The sequence below is a fragment of the Urocampus carinirostris genome, chromosome 4, assembly GCF_059441175.1.
Source record: "Urocampus carinirostris isolate Australia breed hairy pipefish chromosome 4, RoL_Ucar_1.0, whole genome shotgun sequence".
Lineage (NCBI taxonomy): Eukaryota > Metazoa > Chordata > Actinopteri > Syngnathiformes > Syngnathidae > Urocampus > Urocampus carinirostris.
This window is the reverse complement of record NC_142352.1, coordinates 13,007,845-13,030,243: the sequence shown is the minus strand read 5'-3', so window position 1 is coordinate 13,030,243 and position 22,399 is coordinate 13,007,845. Positions and strand designations below refer to the sequence as shown.

Sequence of the window (22,399 nt, the reverse complement as noted above, 5' to 3'; positions counted from 1 at the left end):
TTTTGGTGAAACTTATATAGCAAACATAAGAGGTAAAAAGACAAATAGTGAGAGAGGGCAAAAGAAAGAGAGAGAAAAAGAAATCCAAAGAGAAAGAGATAAGGGGAGAAAAGAGAAGGAGAGAAGTGGAGAAAGAGAAGGAGGAAGCAAGAGAGAAAGAGAAAGAGAGAAAAGAGAGAGAAAAGAAAAAACGAAAGAGAAAGCAAAATGAGGTAAAAATACACAGAGAGAAAGAGAGGGAGATAAAAAGAGAAAGGGTGGGTCAAAGAAAGAGAAAGGGAGAAAGAGAGAGAGAGAGAAAAGACAGCAAGAGAGAGAGAGAGAGTGTAAGAAACAAAAGAGGTAAAAGACAAATAGTCAGAGAGGGCGAAAGAAAGAGAGAGAAAAAGAAATCCAAGGAGAAATAGAAAGAGAAAGAGAGAAAGAGAGAAAAGAGAAGGAGATAAGTGGAGAAAGAGAAGGAGGAAGCAAGAGAGAAAGAGAAAGAGAGAAAAGAGAGAGAAAAGAAAAAACAAAAGAGAAAGCAAAATGAGGTAAAAATACACAGAGAGAAAGAGAGGGAGATAAAAAGAGAAAGGGTGGGTCAAAGAAAGAGAAAGGGAGAAAGAGAGAGAGAGAAAAGACAGCAAGAGAGAGAGAGAGAGTGTAAGAAACAAAAGAGGTAAAAGACAAATAGTCAGAGAGGGCGAAAGAAAGAGAGAGAAAAAGAAATCCAAGGAGAAATAGAAAGAGAAAGAGAGAAAGAGAGAAAAGAGAAGGGGATAAGTGGAGAAAGAGAAGGAGGAAGCAAGAGAGAAAGAGAAAGAGAGAAAAGAGAGAGAAAAGAAAAAACAAAAGAGAAAGCAAAATGAGGTAAAAATACACAGAGAGAAAGAGAGGGAGATAAAAAGAGAAAGGGTGGGTCAAAGAAAGAGAAAGGGAGAAAGAGAGAGAGAGAAAAGACAGCAAGAGAGAGAGAGAGAGAGAGAGTGTAAGAAACATAAGAGGTAAAAAGACATATAGGAAGATGGAAAATAAACGACTTCCTCTAGCAAATCGGTCTGGTTAGCGTAGCAGCGTGGAGGAGATTTTTGACAACACTCACCACCAATGAGATCGGCCGCTTCCACGACACCACACCAATAAGCCCGGAGAGAAGAACCTGGAAGACACATAAAAGACAGTTTAAAAACACAAACGTAAAAGGAAAATGCATAAAAACTGGAATACTGTGAGTAGACTCCTGAAAAACTCAGTCTTGTTTACATTAAGGGTCAACTCAAATCTATTTTGCTGGAATTTTCATATAAGGCACAGAATATCCTAATGTATTACACTTGATTTGGTAAAACCACTTTATTTGTGGATGCCACCCAGTGATGAGCCATCAGGGTCTGCAAGGCCTTCTCTGCTGGCCTAACCATATCTAAATCAAGTGATGTAATTATATTTTGTCCTTGAATACTTGTTAAATAATTGTCTTTCAGCTTCTTTCCATTGCTTTCCCCCTGGTTGTGCTGCTTCCAGATATTTAAGCATTTAACCAATCACATTTCAGACATTACTTGTTGCCATGCTCAGTAATCTGCCCTGAGCCTTTCACAAAGACTTCTTAAAGCCGTGAGACATAACGTCAATGTTTGATAGAGCTGCTGGTTTAGCCAATCAGATTTCGAGTATGCGACATCAAGGCCTTCTTGCAGGCGTAAGGTCTAAAATCTATTCTTCTACTAAATTTTAATAGCATTTTTTACTGTACCTTTTGAGTCATTAAAACTTTGATTTTTAAAAAAAATACTAAGCAACTTTGATGTTAAGCAAGAAAGAATTCTGCCCAAATTCTCCCTATTTACCCCTTTTGACAACTACACTATGGATTACTTCTATCCTATGGGACATGGGTTTTAGCGCACAAAAAATGTGTGCATTCAAGGAATTTCAACTCCTTGCCCTGAAGAATTCTCGTGCCGGCGTGATGAAGGGGCCTATCGTGGAGGAAGAGCCGGAGCTAGCGAAGCGGCTAGCGGCGTTATAAGTCTTCGGTACCATCCGTAATCATGGTAAATGCGAACTCACGACCAAATAAGATCATCGAGTGCTGGTGGAAAACATCGAAGCGCACAGGGAGCGCAGTTGCTGTGTTTTGCGGAAACGTGGCTCACGTTTAGCATTCCGGACGCTAACGTGTAGCCACCCGGAGCTACCCGGAGCTATCCGGCTTCAACGCCGCTATACAGAGACACGAAAGCCGGGGGGAATCGGAGAGGAGGCGGACTTGCTAACACGAGGTGGTGTATCCCTGGACACAAAGAAAATATTTCCATCTGCCGCTGGGATGTCGAACTTTTGGACTAGCGTGACGTCATCTACTCCGCTACAAGCACCCCTAGGGCATCATGTTAATCTGTTAATAAACAACGGGGTAGACTGCTGGAAGTGTGAATTTCCCTACGGGGATGAATAAAGTATCTCTCTATCTATCCATCTATCTTCCACTTCAGGGTTTTTTCCTGCAATTGCCAGGCGACCAATCAGTGTGAGGTTTTCACACTACCCAATAGCCAATGATTCTGCACGTTTTAAATAGAAAAACAAGCTTTGGAATCCACCATATTGATTAGCCTAACTCAAAGGCGACGGCACCTGTGGGGAGAGATTAAAAACATCCTGGCGGCAGTTATAATTTCTCAGCCGCACAAGTTAAAACTTAATGGAGTCATTTTAAAAATGGGAAAAATAAATCTGATCAATAAGATAAGCCAAGCCAATTTTTTTTGCAACCACATAATAGATGAATGGAATATTTTCACAAATTCCAACTCAAACAGCAGTTTGAAGATGAGTCCACTCTTTTTAAAGGTGTGTCTTATAATCAGGTGCGCCTTATAGTCCCAAAAAATGGTGTCTTCATCATCATCATCATCATCAGCCGTACCGCTTATCCTCATTAGGGTCGCGGGGGGGCTGGAGCCCATCCCAGCAATCATCGGGCAGTGGGCAGGGGATACCCTGAACTGGTTGTCAGTCAATCGCAGGGCACACAGGGACAGACAACTCACTCGCTCATTCACACCTAGGGACAATTTGACGCGGCCAATTCACCTGAAATGCATCTTTTTGGAATGTGGGAGGAAACCGGAGTGCTTGGAGGAAGCCCACGCAAGCACGGGGAGAACATACAAACTCTGCACAGGAAGTCTGGAGCTGGATTTGAACCCACGCAGGAGGTTCCCATGACATGAACTGTGCCGCACATGCGCTAACCACTGCGCCGCCGTGCTATGTTAAAATTGGAAGACAGTATTGACTTTACGACTGAACTACTTCTCATGGGCACCAAATCCATCCTGTCTAAAGTTGACTCCTTCTCTCTTTCCGTTGACAAGTCCTCAGTTATTCCCTCCATCCTGGTCAAACATATGGAAGTCATCCTCGACAGTACACGCTCCTTTAACTTTCATTCCCCGTCCATAGCCTTGTCACCTCACGTCTGGATGACTGCAATTACCTCCTCTACGGTTTACCTCAAAAGTCCCTCCACAAACTTCAGCTGGTCCATAACTCTGCTGCACGCCTCTTCACCAAAAATCCCTCTTGCCATCACATCATCCCTGTCCTTCAGAAACTCCATTGGCTCCCAATCAACTACAAAATCCTGCTCTAATAAATAAAATGGCCAACTTTCTAACGATGTGACGTCGCCAGTTTACTCTTTGTTGACTTTCACCGAAACTTTATATTATTTAAAGGTGTTTGTTTCACGTCAGAGACCTTTTCGTTCCGTCACCTTGAATTGCTGCTAACTGGGCTGTTCCGGACGACGGCTTAAAACCAGGAAGCTAGTTAACCTCTGTCTAGCTTCGATCGCGTTTGACCTAATCCCCGAAGAATTGTGCATCATCCCGGGGTCTTCATGTGCGGGTTTTGACGTGTTGGGGGCTGGTGGGGCTTCGCCGTTTAAGTCGCCTAACTGGAGTTCTGGTTTCAATCTGTAAATGGCTACTGCGGCGCCCTCTTCACCTCCCCCGGCAACCGGCTGTGCTGTAGGAGGAGGAGGATCTGCCGGGCCCGAAAACGCGAGCGCTGGACCCAGCAGCTCCAATGCAGCCGACGGCGGCAACCAGGACAGCACGTTTGAATGCAACATTTGTCTGGACACCGCCAAAGATGCTGTTATCAGCCTGTGTGGCCACCTCTTCTGCTGGCCTTGTTTGCACCAGTGGTTGGAGACGAGACCAAGCAGACAAGTGTGCCCAGTGTGTAAAGCAGGCATCAGTAGGGACAAAGTCATCCCCTTATATGGGCGTGGAAGCACTGGTCATCAAGACCCCAGAGAAAAAACACCCCCACGACCTCAAGGCCAAAGGCCCGAACCAGAAAACCGTGGCGGCTTCCAGGGATTTGGCTTCGGTGATGGAGGATTTCAGATGTCTTTTGGAATCGGTGCTTTTCCCTTTGGTATATTTGCCACAGCCTTTAACTAGGGGATGAATAAAGTATCTATCTATCTATCTATCTATCTATCTATCTACACCTACATGGCCATTCACAACCTTGCCCCTCCCTACCTCTCTGACCTCTTTCACATTGCCACGCCATGGACGTCGAACTTTTGGACTAGCGCGTGACGTCATCCACTCCGCTGCTGCTAAACTACAACACAGCACCCCGAGGCCATCCCGTTCATCTGTTAATAAACAACAAAAGGATACTGCTGGAAGTGTGAATTTCCCTACGGGGATGAATAATGTATCTATCTATCTATTCCGCACCCTCAGATCATCTCCCCCCCTCCATCTCACTATACCCGCTGTCCGTCTCAGCTCCATAGGGAGCTGAGCTTTCAGCCGCTCCGCCCCCCACCTCTGGAACTCATTGCCCCCTGACCTCCGGAATTCTGCCACCCTGTGCACCTTCAAACCTGGGCTCAAAACACACCTCTTCAGATTCAGACTAGTCTTTTCCTGATCATCTGCCTGACATACCGCACCCTTCTAACCCTACTGTGTTTTTGTATGCTATTTATTACTTGCCTGTTTTAGATAGATAGATAGATAGATAGATAGATAGATAGATAGATAGATAGATAGATAGATAGATAGATAGATAGATAGATAGATAGATAGATAGATAGATAGATAGATAGATAGATAGATAGATAGATAGATAGATAGATAGATAGATAGATAGATAGATAGATAGATAGATAGATAGATAGATAGATAGATAGATAGATAGATAGATAGATAGATAGATAGATAGATAGATAGATAGATTCATCCTCGCAGGGAAATTCACATATTTTAATATGTGAATTTCCCTGTGGGGATTCTTGCTTTATTTTTTATTTTATTTTTTATTTTTTATTTTTATTTATTTATTTGATTTATTATTTATTTATTTATTCATTTATTTATTATGTATTATTATTTATTATTATTTATTATTATTTATTTTATTTTTTATTTTTTATTTTTTTTTAATTTATTTGATTTATTATTTATTTATTTATTTATTTATTCATTTATTATTTATTATTATTTATTATTATTTATTATTATTTATTATTATTTATTATTATTTATTTTATTTTTTTATTTATTATTTATTTATTTATTTTTATTTATTTTTATTTATTTATTTATTTTTTCATTTTTTAAAATTTATTATTTATTTATTTATTTATTATTTATTTATATTTATTTATTTGTATTTATTTATTTATTTATATTTATTTATTTATTTTTTCATTTTTTAAAATTTATTTATTTATTTATTATTTATTTATATTTATTTATTTATTTGTATTTATTTATTTATTTATATTTTTTATTCTTTTTATTGCTTGGGGTTCTTGCTTTATGTTTGTTTGTTACTCTATGTACAGCGGCCTTGGGTGTCCCGAAGTAGAATGGATGTATTATTATCATCATTGACAATAGTACCCATTCGATCCAAGGACTTGCTCAGTATCAATAATATCGATATTTGGATCCACCCTGACTTGGCAGTGTGATTAAAGACGAACTAATTTATGTGTAGCGCTCATGTGGCGACTCTGATCTCATCACTCACCACAGGCTTTTTGTCTCAGATGCTCACAGATCAGGATTAGCCGGTGATACTTAACAGAATTACTCACCAAATCTGGTCGGCTTTCACGATTGAAGCATATTCATAAACGCGTGACATTTTACAGTAAATGGTGAATTATGAAAATGGTGGACGGGGCATGGCGTGATTCAAAGTAAGAATCCCAACTATGCAAAGTTGCTCTGACCTTGATCATCAGAAAGATATGCAAATTGTTTTGCGTCTCCACCTCAGAAAAAGCTTTTAGCATCTGAGGAGTGCCATCAACAGAAAAAGGAATTAAAAGGATGCCACAAACACAGCATCAAATAATTGGCCTATAGACCAGGGGTGTCAAACTCATTTTAACTCGGGGGCCACACCATAGAACAAACATTCTCTCGGGGGGCCGGACTAGTGGATGAGAGAGAAATAAAAAGAGGGAGAAAGAAATAAGAGAAAGAGAGGGAGATAAAAAGAGAAAGGGTGGGTCAAAGAAAGAGAAAGGGAGAAAGAGAGAGAGAAAAAAGACAGAAAGAGAGAGAGAGAATGGAAGAAACAAAAGAGGTAAAAAGACAAATAGTCAGAGAGGGTGAAAGAAAGAGAGAGAAAAAGAAATCCAAAGAGATAGAGAAAGAGAGAAGGAGAGAAAAGAGAAGGAGAGAAGTGGAGAAAGAGAAGGAGGAAGCAAGAGAGAAAGAGAAAGAAAAAAAAGAGAGAGAAAAGGAAAAACGGAAGAGAGAGCAAAATGAGGTAAAAATACACAGAGAGAAAGAGAGGGAGATAAAAAGAGAAAGGGTTGGTCAAAGAAAGAGAAATGGAGAAAGAGAGAAAGAGAGAGAAAAGACAACAAGAGAGAGAGAGAAAATGTATGAAACAAAATAGGTAAAAAGACAAATAGTGAGTAAGAGCGAAAGAAAGAGAGAGAAAAATAAATCTAAAGAGAAATAGAAAGAGAAAGAGAGAAGGAGAGAAAAGAGAAGGAGAGAAGTGGAGAAAGAGAAAGAGGAAGCAAAGAAAAAAAAAGAGAGACAGAGAATGAAAGAGCGAGAGAGAGAGAGAGAGAGTGAGAGAGAGAGTGAGAGAACAAAAATAAAAAATACAATTACAACATATTCGTGAGAGGCACCTGACTTTTGCAACATCAAGTGGACATATTTCAACCTGCAGCTCGTTTTTCTCTTGTGCTTCCGTAGCGTTGTCTCGCGGACCGAATTCCATCCCTTAGCAGGGCTGATCTGGCCCGTGGGCCGCCTGTTTGACACCCCTGCTATAGACTCAGTTGTTAATTGAGAAACATAATAATTTGTCTCAAGGCACCTCATGGTTAAAGCTGAATAACTTTGGGGATGACTGATCTGCCTTAAAGATTTTCCCAAATTCCAAATCATGCAAAATGAGAGGACATAATATATGATTTTTGCATAAAATGTATAAATACGTCATCATTGTATTACGATTATTTTCCAAAATAATGAATTTTGGAGAAAGCCTGTCTCTCAGGGTAGCTCAGGAGGTAGAGCGCTCGTCTTCAAGGGATCCCAGTTCGAATCCCGGCTCATCCGTGTTACATGTCGAAGTGTCCTTGGGTAAGACACTGAACCCCTGATACCCCCAATAAGCAGGTTAGCACCTTACATGGCTGCAAGGCCGCTATTGGGAAATGTAGAGCGCATTGTAAAGCGCTTTGGGAATCATTTCATTTCATCTTTGACCTCCTGAGCTGTGATGTCATGTGAAGAACACAGGCACTGGTGCAAGCCAATAATAGTGACTGTCACGGAGCGGGAAACAGGAAAGGACCCATTCGCGTAGACCAGGGGTGTCAAACTCATTTTTACTCGGGGGCCACGTGATAGAACAAACATTCTGTCGGGGGCCAGACTTGTAGATTCAAGAGAAAAAAAGAAAAAAGAAAAAGAAAGAAAGAAAAAAGAAAAAGGAGTAAAAGAAAGAAAAAAAGAAAAAGAAAGAAAGAAAAAAGAAAAAGGAGTAAAATAAAGAAAAAGAGAAAGAGAAAGAAAAAAGAGAGAGAGAGAGAGAGAGAGAGAGAGAGAGGAGATACAAGTACAGTGTCTTTGAGGCACCTGGCTTCGGCAACATCAAGTGGACATATTTCAACCTGCAGCTTGTTTTTCTCTTGCGCTTCTCTGAGTGTTGCCTCGCGGGCCGGATTCAATCCCTTAGCGGGCCTGATCTGGCCCGCGGGCCGCCTGTTTGACACCTGTGGCGTAGACGTACTCACACAATGTATTGGGGGAAGAGGAGGAGGGCGCACAATCGATCCGGGAATCGATGGTCGCGGGAGTGGATTAGAAATCCACTCAAAAGAAAAGAATGCCCAAAAACAGGATCAAATACGGGCAGATTCACAGACTAAGCTTTTTTCAGAACTTGCAGGAATCTCACAGAAGGTTTACCCAAAGTTTAACAAGCATAACAAGCGTTCCAGCGAAACCTAGTTCAAACGACAGCGTTTAAGTACTCCAAGAGCCATCAGTCAGATACGTCTCAGCCGGTGTTCATGGGCGGGGCCAACTGGTCGCCGCGGCAACCGCGCCAGAATCCGGCGCCGCCCGGCTGGAACCAGCTGGGCGCAATGGCAACCGCGCCAGACATGACAGTGACTGGTTTTAGTAGTTTTTGAGTGGCAGGTGGATGCTGTAATGGTCCAACAATGGGCAAGCAGCTAAAACGGGGCTAATTAGCAGAAATAACACAGAGAGTCTTCAGGGGCTAACCGGGACAACAAAAGGTGGTTGTTGCCTTACGAGACTGGCCAACACAAAACACTAGTCAGCAGCCAGGCTAACTGGGAACCAACAACAAACGTAAACCCAGCAAGATATTAAACCCAAGACATGGAAGGCTAACCGGCTAGCTAGCTAATGGGGGATAACCAGTAGCAAACAAACTAGGACGCCTTCGGCAGCCCCGACCCTCACGGGGAACCACCCGGACAATATTATAACAACCGCCACACCTGTGGCAAAAAAACACAAACAATAGGCCACAATCACCAATCTAAAACGAGGAAAAGTCAAACAAGGAACGCACGCTGTAACGGCAGCGACTAAACTTAACCCAAGAAGCTTTTGGTGGTCAAAGCACGCAACCCGGACAAAACAGTAACAAGCCCCCCAGCGACAGTGTAAGCAAAAGTCCAATTTCTCCAAGCAGAAATGAGCTGTATGCAATCACTGTTTGTTACAATATTCGTCTGTTTCAGGGCTGCCTCATATGTTGTGTTAATGGGATTTGCTATGTTGGAAGGGATGTGTTCCTTCAATGACATTAAACCCCTAGAGTAAATGAGCAAGATGGATCAACTTTGCGACTAATTTCTTAAAGTACTGAGGAATATTTTGCACATGTGCATCAGTATCCGGGGAACACTACACGTTCTGTGCCTAATTGAAAGAATAATGCTCTTTTAGAATGCCTTAGAAAGACTGGGAAACACAGCTCTGACAGATTCTCGAATCAAAATGGATATAAACTCAAATATCTGTAATACTTAACAATTCATGTCCGAGCAGTATCCTTATGTTGTTTATTAACAGATGAACGGGATGGCCTCGGGGTGCTGTGTTGTAGTTTAGCAGCAGGGGTCTGAGCGTTCACACAAAGTCGGTGAGCAACGCTTGAAACAACAGTGAGCAACCGTAATCCCAAGTGTGGCAAGATAATTCATTATCAAACATGTCCAAAATTTGACATTTTGCGGAGTTTCCGGCAATGCAAAATTATTTTTCTCTTTTTGAATGAATTGACTCATGTACTATTGCAAAGGTTGTACGGCCTACAAACGTCGTTTGTTCTTACAATTCTTTCACAAGATATCCATTTCTTTTTATTTCCTGATATATTTTGTCGCATAATATTAACATTTTTGGGGGCTTATTTAGTCGGTTGTAAGATAGAGAACTGTACTTAATCACATTTTTTAGTGGAAGTACAATGTTGGCAAAAAGATTCACTTGATATAATTGGAAATTATTTGAATGCAACACAAACTTTTTCTTCTTTTTCCCGTGTTTTTTTCTACTTTTTTGTTACTTCTTTTCTTTTTTGTTCTCTATTTACTTTTTTACTAAATTTATTTCTTTTCTTTTTGTCTGGCTTTTTTTTCTAAATTTTTCCTTCTTTTTTTCTCTTCCTTCTGTTTCTTTTTTTCTCTGCTTTTCACTACTTTTTCATTTTGGTATTTTTTTCTTTTTTGTTCTATTCCACCCTTCCTTTAAGTCATGTTGTGTATAATTTTACATAATATTTGGTCATGTTAAGATTAAAGAAGCAAAAACAACCCAAAGAGCCGTTTAGGACCCGAAAGAGCCGGTTCCTTTTAGTGAGCCGAGCCGAAGAAGCCGGTTCTGTACTAACTTTACTCAACTTCATTTTGCTTCGACTCGACTTCATAATACCGCATTTAGGACACAACGTCAGGGGAACCCGTGTATTTTTACCTTCATGCGCTGTAACTTTGACTTAAGTCGCTTCTTAATTAGTCATTTTGAGCAGTGCGCAATTGCGCACGTGCGCAGCTTAGAGGGAACACTGCTCACAAGCTACTTGGGATTGTCCCACATAAAAGACACTCAGTTTATTGACCAAGGCCAAACATTTCTAATTTGAATCAGCACCAAAGTGACAAAGACAGCAACCCGCTAAACATGAATGAATCGTTGGAGGATTCTCGCTCAAAATTGTGAAAAAAACTATTTTAATTGCGAGGGTAGTGTTGCAAAAAATCCCTTACTCCCTTTAATTAGCTCGTCTCTAATGACTTCCTCTTAAAGGGAATCCATATTCGCATATGTTAGCAACCGCGGCAAAGCCAAAGCAACCTTGATCTGATTTGATTCATATGCGAGCTGCCATTTAAAGAAGCCATTACAGAAAGTGAGGCTTTCCGAGGCAAAGACCCTTCTCCAACATCGCCACAACAAAGAAGGATGGAGCACTGCGGTTGCCATGGTTACAGCATACTGGCCATTTACCAGGATCTGGAATGATTTCCCATCAGCTGCCGCATTGACAGAAGCGGGCAGGTAACATCCATAGTTCAGACGCTTCAACATGAACACCTCAATGAAAACGACACTGCTTCATCCATCCAATCTCTTACTGCGAGCAATCTCCAGTATGTGTGGAGGTTGGAGGACTACCATGCAGGGTTGGGTAGGGTTACTTTAACTGGATTACTTTCAATTACTTTTGGATTACTCCAATACCAAATATGCTAATAAAAGACAAAAGAAACTAAATATGAATAAAATGATGACTCACAACACGTGGTAAGCTTTCTCTCCTGGCTTTGATCTCCGGCAAAACTAACATAAAATGCGACAGAAACTAAATGAAAATAAATCTGGTACTGGATTACTTTCCATTACTTTTGGATTACTCCAATACCAAATATGGTAGTAAAAGACAAAAGAAACTAAATATGAATAAAATGATGACTCACAACACGTGGTAAGCTTTCTCTCCTGGCTTTGATCTCCGGCAAAACTAACATAAAATGCGACAGAAACTAAATGAAAATAAATCTGGTACTGGATTACTTTCAATTACTTTTGGATTACTCCAATACCAAATATGCTAATAAAACACAAAAGAAACTAAAAATGAATAAAATGATGACTCACAACACGTGGTAAGCTTTCTCTCCTGGCTTTGATCTCCGGCAAAACTACCATAAAATGCGACAGAAACTAAATGAAAATAAATCTGGTACTGGATTACTTTCAATTACTTTTGGATTACTCCAATACCAAATATGCTAATAAAACACAAAAGAAACTAAAAATGAATAAAATGATGACTCACAACACGTGGTAAGCTTTCTCTCCTGGCTTTGATCTCCGGCAAAACTAACATAAAATGCGACAGAAACTAAATGAAAATAAATCTGGTACTGGATTACTTTCCATTACTTTTGGATTACTCCAATACCAAATATGGTAGTAAAAGACAAAAGAAACTAAATATGAATAAAATGATGACTCACAACACGTGGTAAGCTTTCTCTCCTGGCTTTGATCTCCGGCAAAACTAACATAAAATGCGACAGAAACTAAATGAAAATAAATCTGGTACTGGATTACTTTCAATTACTTTTGGATTACTCCAATACCAAATATGCTAATAAAACACAAAAGAAACTAAAAATGAATAAAATGATGACTCACAACACGTGGTAAGCTTTCTCTCCTGGCTTTGATCTCCGGCAAAACTACCATAAAATGCGACAGAAACTAAATGAAAATAAATCTGGTACTGGATTACTTTCAATTACTTTTGGATTACTCCAATACCAAATATGCTAATAAAACACAAAAGAAACTAAAAATGAATAAAATGATGACTCACAACACGTGGTAAGCTTTCTCTCCTGGCTTTGATCTCCGGCAAAACTAACATAAAATGCGACAGAAACTAAATGAAAATAAATCTGGTACTGGATTACTTTCCATTACTTTTGGATTACTCCAATACCAAATATGGTAGTAAAAGACAAAAGAAACTAAATATGAATAAAATGATGACTCACAACACGTGGTAAGCTTTCTCTCCTGGCTTTGATCTCCGGCAAAACTAACATAAAATGCGACAGAAACTAAATGAAAATAAATCTGGTACTGGATTACTTTCCATTACTTTTGGATTACTCCAATACCAAATATGGTAGTAAAAGACGAAAGAAACTAAATATGAATAAAATGATGACTCACAACACGTGGTAAGCTTTCTCTCCTGGCTTTGATCTCCGGCAAAACTAACATAAAATGCGACAGAAACTAAATGAAAATAAATCTGGTACTGGATTACTTTCCATTACTTTTGGATTACTCCAACACCAAATATGGTAGTAAAAGACGAAAGAAACTAAATATGAATAAAATGATGACTCACAACACGTGGTAAGCTTTCTCTCCTGGCTTTGATCTCCGGCAAAACTAACATAAAATGCGACAGAAACTAAATGAAAATAAATCTGGTACTGGATTACTTTCCATTACTTTTGGATTACTCCAATACCAAATATGGTAGTAAAAGACAAAAGAAACTAAATATGAATAAAATGATGACTCACAACACGTGGTAAGCTTTCTCTCCTGGCTTTGATCTCCGGCAAAACTAACATAAAATGCGACAGAAACTAAATGAAAATAAATCTGGTACTGGATTACTTTCCATTACTTTTGGATTACTCCAATACCAAATATGGTAGTAAAAGACAAAAGAAACTAAATATGAATAAAATGATGACTCACAACACGTGGTAAGCTTTCTCTCCTGGCTTTGATCTCCGGCAAAACTAACATAAAATGCGACAGAAACTAAATGAAAATAAATCTGGTACTGGATTACTTTCCATTACTTTTGGATTACTCCAACACCAAATATGGTAGTAAAAGACGAAAGAAACTAAATATGAATAAAATGATGACTCACAACACGTGGTAAGCTTTCTCTCCTGGCTTTGATCTCCGGCAAAACTAACATAAAATGCGACAGAAACTAAATGAAAATAAATCTGGTACTGGATTACTTTCCATTACTTTTGGATTACTCCAATACCAAATATGGTAGTAAAAGACAAAAGAAACTAAATATGAATAAAATGATGACTCACAACACGTGGTAAGCTTTCTCTCCTGGCTTTGATCTCCGGCAAAACTAACATAAAATGCGACAGAAACTAAATGAAAATAAATCTGGTACTGGATTACTTTCCATTACTTTTGGATTACTCCAATACCAAATATGGTAGTAAAAGACAAAAGAAACTAAATATGAATAAAATGATGACTCACAACACGTGGTAAGCTTTCTCTCCTGGCTTTGATCTCCGGCAAAACTAACATAAAATGCGACAGAAACTAAATGAAAATAAATCTGGTACTGGATTACTTTCCATTACTTTTGGATTACTCCAATACCAAATATGGTAGTAAAAGACAAAAGAAACTAAATATGAATAAAATGATGACTCACAACACGTGGTAAGCTTTCTCTCCTGGCTTTGATCTCCGGCAAAACTAACATAAAATGCGACAGAAACTAAATGAAAATAAATCTGGTACTGGATTACTTTCCATTACTTTTGGATTACTCCAACACCAAATATGGTAGTAAAAGACGAAAGAAACTAAATATGAATAAAATGATGACTCACAACACGTGGTAAGCTTTCTCTCCTGGCTTTGATCTCCGGCAAAACTAACATAAAATGCGACAGAAACTAAATGAAAATAAATCTGGTACTGGATTACTTTCCATTACTTTTGGATTACTCCAATACCAAATATGGTAGTAAAAGACAAAAGAAACTAAATATGAATAAAATGATGACTCACAACACGTGGTAAGCTTTCTCTCCTGGCTTTGATCTCCGGCAAAACTAACATAAAATGCGACAGAAACTAAATGAAAATAAATCTGGTACTGGATTACTTTCCATTACTTTTGGATTACTCCAATACCAAATATGGTAGTAAAAGACAAAAGAAACTAAATATGAATAAAATGATGACTCACAACACGTGGTAAGCTTTCTCTCCTGGCTTTGATCTCCGGCAAAACTAACATAAAATGCGACAGAAACTAAATGAAAATAAATCTGGTACTGGATTACTTTCCATTACTTTTGGATTACTCCAATACCAAATCTGCTATTAAAAGACAAAAGAAACTAAATATGAATAAAATGATGACTCACAACACGTGGTAAGCTTTCTCTCCTGGCTTTGATCTCCGGCAAAACTAACATAAAATGCGACAGAAACTAAATGAAAATAAATCTGGTACTGGATTACTTTCCATTACTTTTGGATTACTCCAATACCAAATATGGTAGTAAAAGACAAAAGAAACTAAATATGAATAAAATGATGACTCACAACACGTGGTAAGCTTTCTCTCCTGGCTTTGATCTCCGGCAAAACTAACATAAAATGCGACAGAAACTAAATGAAAATAAATCTGGTACTGGATTACTTTCCATTACTTTTGGATTACTCCAATACCAAATCTGCTATTAAAAGACAAAAGAAACTAAATATGAATAAAATGATGACTCACAACACGTGGTAAGCTTTCTCTCCTGGCTTTGATCTCCGGCAAAACTAACATAAAATGCGACAGAAACTAAATGAAAATAAATCTGGTACTGGATTACTTTCCATTACTTTTGGATTACTCCAATACCAAATATGGTAGTAAAAGACAAAAGAAACTAAATATGAATAAAATGATGACTCACAACACGTGGTAAGCTTTCTCTCCTGGATTTGATCTCGGGCAAAACTAACATAAAATGCGACAGAAACTAAATGAAAATATATCTGGTACTGGATTACTTTCAATTACTTTTGGATTACTCTAATACCAAATATGCTAATAAAAGACAAAAAAAACTAAAAATGAATAAAATGATGACTCACAACACGTGGTAAGCTTTCTCTCCTGGCTTTGATCTCCGGCAAAACTAACATAAAATGCGACAGAAACTAAATGAAAATAAATCTGGTACTGGATTACTTTCCATTACTTTTGGATTACTCCAATACCAAATATGGTAGTAAAAGACAAAAGAAACTAAATATGAATAAAATGATGACTCACAACACGTGGTAAGCTTTCTCTCCTGGCTTTGATCTCCGGCAAAACTAACAATTATGCGACAGAAACTAAATGAAAATAAATCTGGTACTGGATTACTTTCCATTACTTTTGGATTACTCCAACACCAAATATGGTAGTAAAAGACGAAAGAAACTAAATATGAATAAAATGATGACTCACAACACGTGGTAAGCTTTCTCTCCTGGCTTTGATCTCCGGCAAAACTAACATAAAATGCGACAGAAACTAAATGAAAATAAATCTGGTACTGGATTACTTTCCATTACTTTTGGATTACTCCAATACCAAATCTGCTATTAAAAGACAAAAGAAACTAAATATGAATAAAATGATGACTCACAACACGTGGTAAGCTTTCTCTCCTGGATTTGATCTCGGGCAAAACTAACATAAAATGCGACAGAAACTAAATGAAAATATATCTGGTACTGGATTACTTTCAATTACTTTTGGATTACTCTAATACCAAATATGCTAATAAAAGACAAAAAAAACTAAAAATGAATAAAATGATGACTCACAACACGTGGTAAGCTTTCTCTCCTGGCTTTGATCTCCGGCAAAACTAACATAAAATGGGACAGAAACTAAATGAAAATAAATCTGGTACTGGATTACTTTCAATTACTTTTGGATTACTCCAATACCAAATATGATGATAAAAGACAAAATAAACTAAATATGAATAAAATGGTGACTCACAACACGTGGTAAGCTTTCTCTCCTGGCTTTGATCTCTTTGATCTCCGACAAAACAAATATAAAATGCGACAGAAACTAAATGAAAATAAATCTGGTACTGGATTACTTTCAATTACTTTTGGATTACTCCAATAGCAAATATGCTAATAGAAGACAAAAGAAAATAAATATGAATAAAATGATGACTCACAACGCGTGGCAAGCTTTCTCTCCTGGATTTGACCTCTTTGATCTCCGACAAAACAAATATAAAATGCGACAGAAACTAAATGAAAATAAATCTGGTACTGGATTACTTTCAATTACTTTTGGATTACTCCAATAGCAAATATGCTAATAGAAGACAAAAGAAAATAAATATGAATAAAATGATGACTCACAACGCGTGGTAAGCTTTCTCTCCTGGATTTGACCTCTTTGATCTCCGACAAAACAAATATAAAATGCGACAGAAACTAAATGAAAATAAATCTGGTACTGGATTACTTTCAATTACTTTTGGATTACTCCAATAGCAAATCTGCTAATAAAAGACAAAAGAAACTAAATATGAATAAAATGATGACTCACAACACGTGGTAAGCTTTCTCTCCTGGATTTGATCTCGGGCAAAACTAACATAAAATGCGACAGAAACTAAATGAAAATATATCTGGTACTGGATTACTTTCAATTACTTTTGGATTACTCCAATACCAAATATGATGATAAAAGACAAAATAAACTAAATATGAATAAAATGATGACTCACAACACGTGGTAAGCTTTCTCTCCTGGCTTTGATCTCTTTGATCTCCGACAAAACAAATATAAAATGCGACAGAAACTAAATGAAAATAAATCTGGTACTGGATTACTTTCAATTACTTTTGGATTACTCCAATAGCAAATATGCTAATAGAAGACAAAAGAAAATAAATATGAATAAAATGATGACTCACAATGCGTGGTAAGCTTTCTCTCCTGGATTTGATCTCTTTGATCTCCGACAAAACAAATATAAAATGCGACAGAAACTAAATGAAAATAAATCTGGTACTGGATTACTTTCAATTACTTTTGGATTACTCCAATAGCAAATATGCTAATAAAACACAAAAGAAACTTAATATGAATAAAATGATGACTCACAACACGTGGTAAGCTTTCTCTCCTGGCTTTGATCTCTTTGATCTCCGGCAAAACTTACATAAAATGCAACAGAAATTAAATGAAAATAAATCTGGTACTGGATTACTTTCAATTACTTTTGGATTACTCCAATACCAAACATGCTATTAAAAGACAAAATAAACTAAATATGAATAAAATGATGACTCACAACACGTGGTAAGCTTTCTCTCCTGGCTTTGATCTCTTTGATCTCCGGCAAAACTAACATAAAATGCGACAGAAACAAAATGAAAATGAATCCAAACAGCTTGCTAACATCATTTTTGCCGTTCCATGTATTCCGTTACTCCCCAAGCCTGCACAAAATTGAGTCATTGTATTCATATTTAGTTTCTTTTGTCTTTTATTAGCATATTTGGTATTGAATATAATAGAATAAAATAGAATAGAATATACCTTTATTGTCATTGTTACAACATGGGATACATTGTGACAACAAAATTGGACGTGGCACTCCAGTTCCACATTTTACAGTGAGGATATGAGGAAAACAAAGAGATAAAGGAACAAGAAGATCTTTTAACTGACTTTGTTGTATAGGCTTTGTTTCCTCCAGAAGGGGGGGTGTATGAGGGGGTGGGGGACAGACAGGGATGGGCGGATCCAACTAGATGTTTGATCTTACTGTACACACGGTCCACTGTTTTTTCCCTAATTGCTCTGTCCACGTGTTGAATGGATTTGGGAAGTACAGTCCTTAAACATGCCCGATTAAAGTCGCCGGCGACGATAAAAGCTCCGTCAGGGTGTGCAATCTGCTATTTATTGATAGCAGCGGGAAGGAGATTTAGCGCTATGCTAATGTTAGCATCCGGTGGAACGTAAACAGCAAGCACAATGACCACAGTTAGCTCTCTCGGTAGATAGAAGGGTCAACACGATACTGCTAGAAACTATATCGAGTGAGCAGTGTGTGTCAATGATTCGGCTGTTATTGTAGCGCATAGTCCCCCACCCCTGTTTTTACCAGAGTCTCCGTCTCGTTCGTGCCGGTGAAGCGTGCGTCCTGCTAGTTGGACAGCGGCGTCGGGAAAGCCAAGACTCCGTGATGACAGAAATACTCCAATTTCGGACGCTGTTGGTGGCGATCCGCAGCTCAAATTCACTCAAATTGGAGTAATCCAAAAGTAATTGAAAGTAATCCAGTTAAAGTAACTTTACCCAACCCTGAGTCCATATGACGGACTATCTCAGCACTCACCTTCCACTGACTCTGCCTCATCACTTGTGATGCATGACACAAATCAAGATGGCTTGGGATTCCACCTCATGTGGAATGTCCTCTTAAGATTACTAATGAGCGTCAAAATAAAAATGGAAAAACATACTGCTACCTGCTGTGGCCAACAGTAATTGCAGAAAGCACTAGCCACTCAATCGCCTTTTCGTGATAAAGATAAGTATGAGGAGTGCACCAATTTCTGCCCTCGTGATAAAATCTGTGGTAGAAGTTTGCTCAGCTTCTGGAAACCTTCAGTATAATGGAATCCAGCTCCAAGGACCAATTAAAATGTCATGTTCAATTATACAAATACCCCAAAGAAGATGCTCAATTGTTTTCCAGATGTGAGAAAGCTGAGGAACAACCACAAATGGAAGCTTGCTCATAGACTTATGGTGTTTCTCAGCCTCTTTTATATCACTCGGGAGGTCCCTGGTTACATCTGTGTCTTCTAGATCTGAGGGGACTGGGGTTGGCTGCTCCACATGCAACTTGGAGACATAGCAAACTTGCCTTACTGTATCTCTGGTTATCTTAAGAATACTTTTAACAAAACATCTAGTATTACTAATAAGAAAAACTGTATTTAAGATAGTCCACATGTTCTGCCAATGGGATAAGAATGTATTTTTGATGGTGTGCGATACAAACAATTACCGTGTTACACTGAACAGAAATGCAGGAACAAAAATTAGCATTAGCATTCTCTCATTAAATATGTTACTGTCTCTTAATAATTTCACAAAGAGGAGAAAATGTGTTATTAAGAATTGACATCATGGTTCGCAGATCCTTCAACTGACTGGGTCCTCAGAGCAACACTGAGGACGTATCTCAGGACAGTTTTCTCCACTGCTGACAATTCCTGGCCTAAGTTAGGTGTTGGCAAAGTTGGCACCAGTCCATTCCTTAATGCTGCCAACCTAGTTATTTTTCTGTCTTCCTCTCCACCTGCCTCCTTGGACTGTGGCCTGGAGAGGGATCTTGACCTGTCCTGATGATCTTGGAACGTAACCATACCACTGCGGTTTTATTCTATGCACAGTTGACAACAGTTCTTTGTAGGGTCCAAAATGCCAAGTTGGCACATGTCCATTCCTTGATGTGGTCAGCCCAGTTCTATTTCTGTCCTCTCCTAAGAATTTTGGCCAGTCCTAGTGATCTTGTGATGTGAGCATACCACTGCAGCTTTCATCTGCGCACAGTTGACAACAATTCTTCGTAGGGGTCCAATGTGCCCTCCGATGGCGTTGCCCACATGGGCTAAGTAGCTGATGCCTAGAAGTTTCCTTCAACATAGCATCTCCATGGCCTTACGTTTGCTTTCGAGCTATGCTGGAAAGTCGATGTCTCGCGAGCGTAGAGGAAGATGGAAGTAACCAGCCCATGTATGAGTCTGATCATTGATTCCACTGCTATGTTCTTCTCCCTCCAGAGGGGCTTAAGCTCTTGGTGATTGATGGTGATGTTTGTGGTGATACCTTGGGGATTGTTGGTCATTAATTTTGTTTTTTTCTCTGCTGATTTCCATCCCATACTGGGTTCATGCTTTTTCCAGGCAATTGACCAGATCGCCAAGTTCTCATTCTTCTCCTACCAGTCAAGCAATATCATCAGCAAAATGAAGGATAGTGACGTTGTCTCCCTCAATGCCGACTTACCTTCATGTTATTCCAGGGTTTGGGTCTTGATCCTCTCCAAGAAGATGTTGTATAAAGTCGTACAGAATGGAGCCTTGTCTCACGCCAACTGTGGTTTAAATCTATCAGTACTGCACTGGTCCATGTTGTACTTCCACTCAGTGGCCCGCAAGGTGGCTCGCCATACACTGTCAAAGGCCTTCTTGAAAGCCACAAAGACGTGATAGAGGTTTCTCTGGTGTTGTTTAAACTTCTCGCATAGGATGTACGGATTTAAAATCTGTTCTCTGGTGCTCCTTCCCTTCCTGAAACCTGCCTGTTCTTTGGCTTGGGGGTTGCCATTTTTGTTAATTCATTTTCTTTGCCTATTCAGTAGGACCTTCAGCATAACTTTACTTGCACGCAGTGTTCCCTCTAAGCTGCACGCATGCGCAATTGCGCACAAGAAAATCTAGCCAGCGCACAAAAATGAGGGCTCAAAATTACCAATTAAGAAGCGACTTAAGTCAAAGTTACAGTGCATGAAGGTAAAAATACACGGGTTCCCCTGACGTTGTGTCCTAAATGCGGTATTTTAAAGTCGAGTCGAAGTAGAACGAAGTTGAGTAAAGTTAGTAGAGTTTGTCGAGAACCGGCTTCTTCGGCTCGGCTCACTAAAAGGAACCGGCTCTTTCGGGTCCTAAACGGCTCTTCAGATTGTTTTTGCTTCTTTAATCCCAACATGACCAAATATTATGTAAAATTATGCACAAAATGACTTAAAGGAAGGGGGAAATAGAACAAAAAAGAAAAAAAATACCAAAATGAAAAAGTAGTGAAAAGCTGAGAAAATAAGAAACAAAAGGAAGAGAAAAAAAGAAGGGAAAATTGAGAAAAAAGCCAGAAAAAAAAGAAATGTAGGAATAAAGTAAATAGAGAAAAAAGTAACAGCTCTGAAAAAATCAACAAAATGAGATTTTTTTAAAGATATTTTCAAAAAAGTAAAAAAAAACACGGAAAAAAGAAGAAAAGGTTTGTGTTGCATTCAAATAATTTCAAATGATATCAAGTGCATCTTGTTGCCAACATTGTACTTCCACTAAAAATGTGATTAAGTACAGTTCTGTATCTTACAACCGACTCAATAAGCCCCCCAAAATGTTAATATTGTGCGACAAAATATATCAGGAAATAAAAAGAAATGGATATCTTGTGAAAGAATTGTAAGAACAAACGACGTTTGTAGACCGTACAACCTTTGCAATGCCGGAAACTCAGCAAAATGTAACGTGATATCAAGTTTTGGACATGTTTGATAATTAATTATCTTGCCACACTTGGGATTATGGTTGCTCACTGTTGTTTCAAGCGTTGCTCACTGACTTTGTGTGAACGCTCAGACCCCTGGAAAATTACAGGGAACATTGCTTGCATGTCTATTGAGACTGATTGTTCCGTAGTTGGAGTTCCCTTTTTTGGTAGCCTAATTAATAGTGAATTTTGTCTTTGCAGATGGTCACTGTACTGTTTCCCAGATGATTTTATATATCATTGTCAAGATGTCTAAAGTTAATGGACGTCGGTTACATTTTTTTAAAACCGTAAAAAATACAAACTGGAGTTTATACGCACAGCTTTGTATAATTGTTATATCTAAATGGAGCATATGCAACAATCTGTTTGTGTTTGGCAGTCGATAGCAAATATGTTACGTGGGAGACAAGCAAGTCTGTGAGTGTGTGCATCTTTGTATGTGTGGGTAGCAGTAGGTTTCGGTCTGCAAGATTATTGCACTAAAAACACAAAAAATTAAATATTATTGGGTTCATTATTTTGGATTTATGTGTATCTTTTTGAGTTTACTCATATGTGTCTGGATTATTACTTCAAGTGCATGAGCTTGACATTCCAGGAAATGAAAGACAAATGAAGGAGAGCTGAGGTCTCATAATGTGCTCAAGAATTCAAATACGCTATG

The 22,399-nt window shown here is 38.5% G+C and overlaps 1 protein-coding gene and 1 pseudogene across 1 annotated transcript in view; one reads left to right on the top strand and one right to left on the bottom strand.

Moving 5' to 3' along the window:
- entrep2 (endosomal transmembrane epsin interactor 2) overlaps positions 1 to 22,399 on the bottom strand; it is a 141,066-nt gene that overhangs the window by 76,757 nt on the left and 41,910 nt on the right. The window contains exon 2 of the mRNA XM_088333171.1: positions 1,085 to 1,141. Coding sequence (XP_088189297.1) covers positions 1,085 to 1,141 — 57 coding nt within the window. The remainder of the gene's footprint in view (positions 1 to 1,084; positions 1,142 to 22,399) is intronic.
- Positions 3,651 to 4,463, top strand: LOC148366860 (E3 ubiquitin-protein ligase RNF185 pseudogene; annotated as a pseudogene).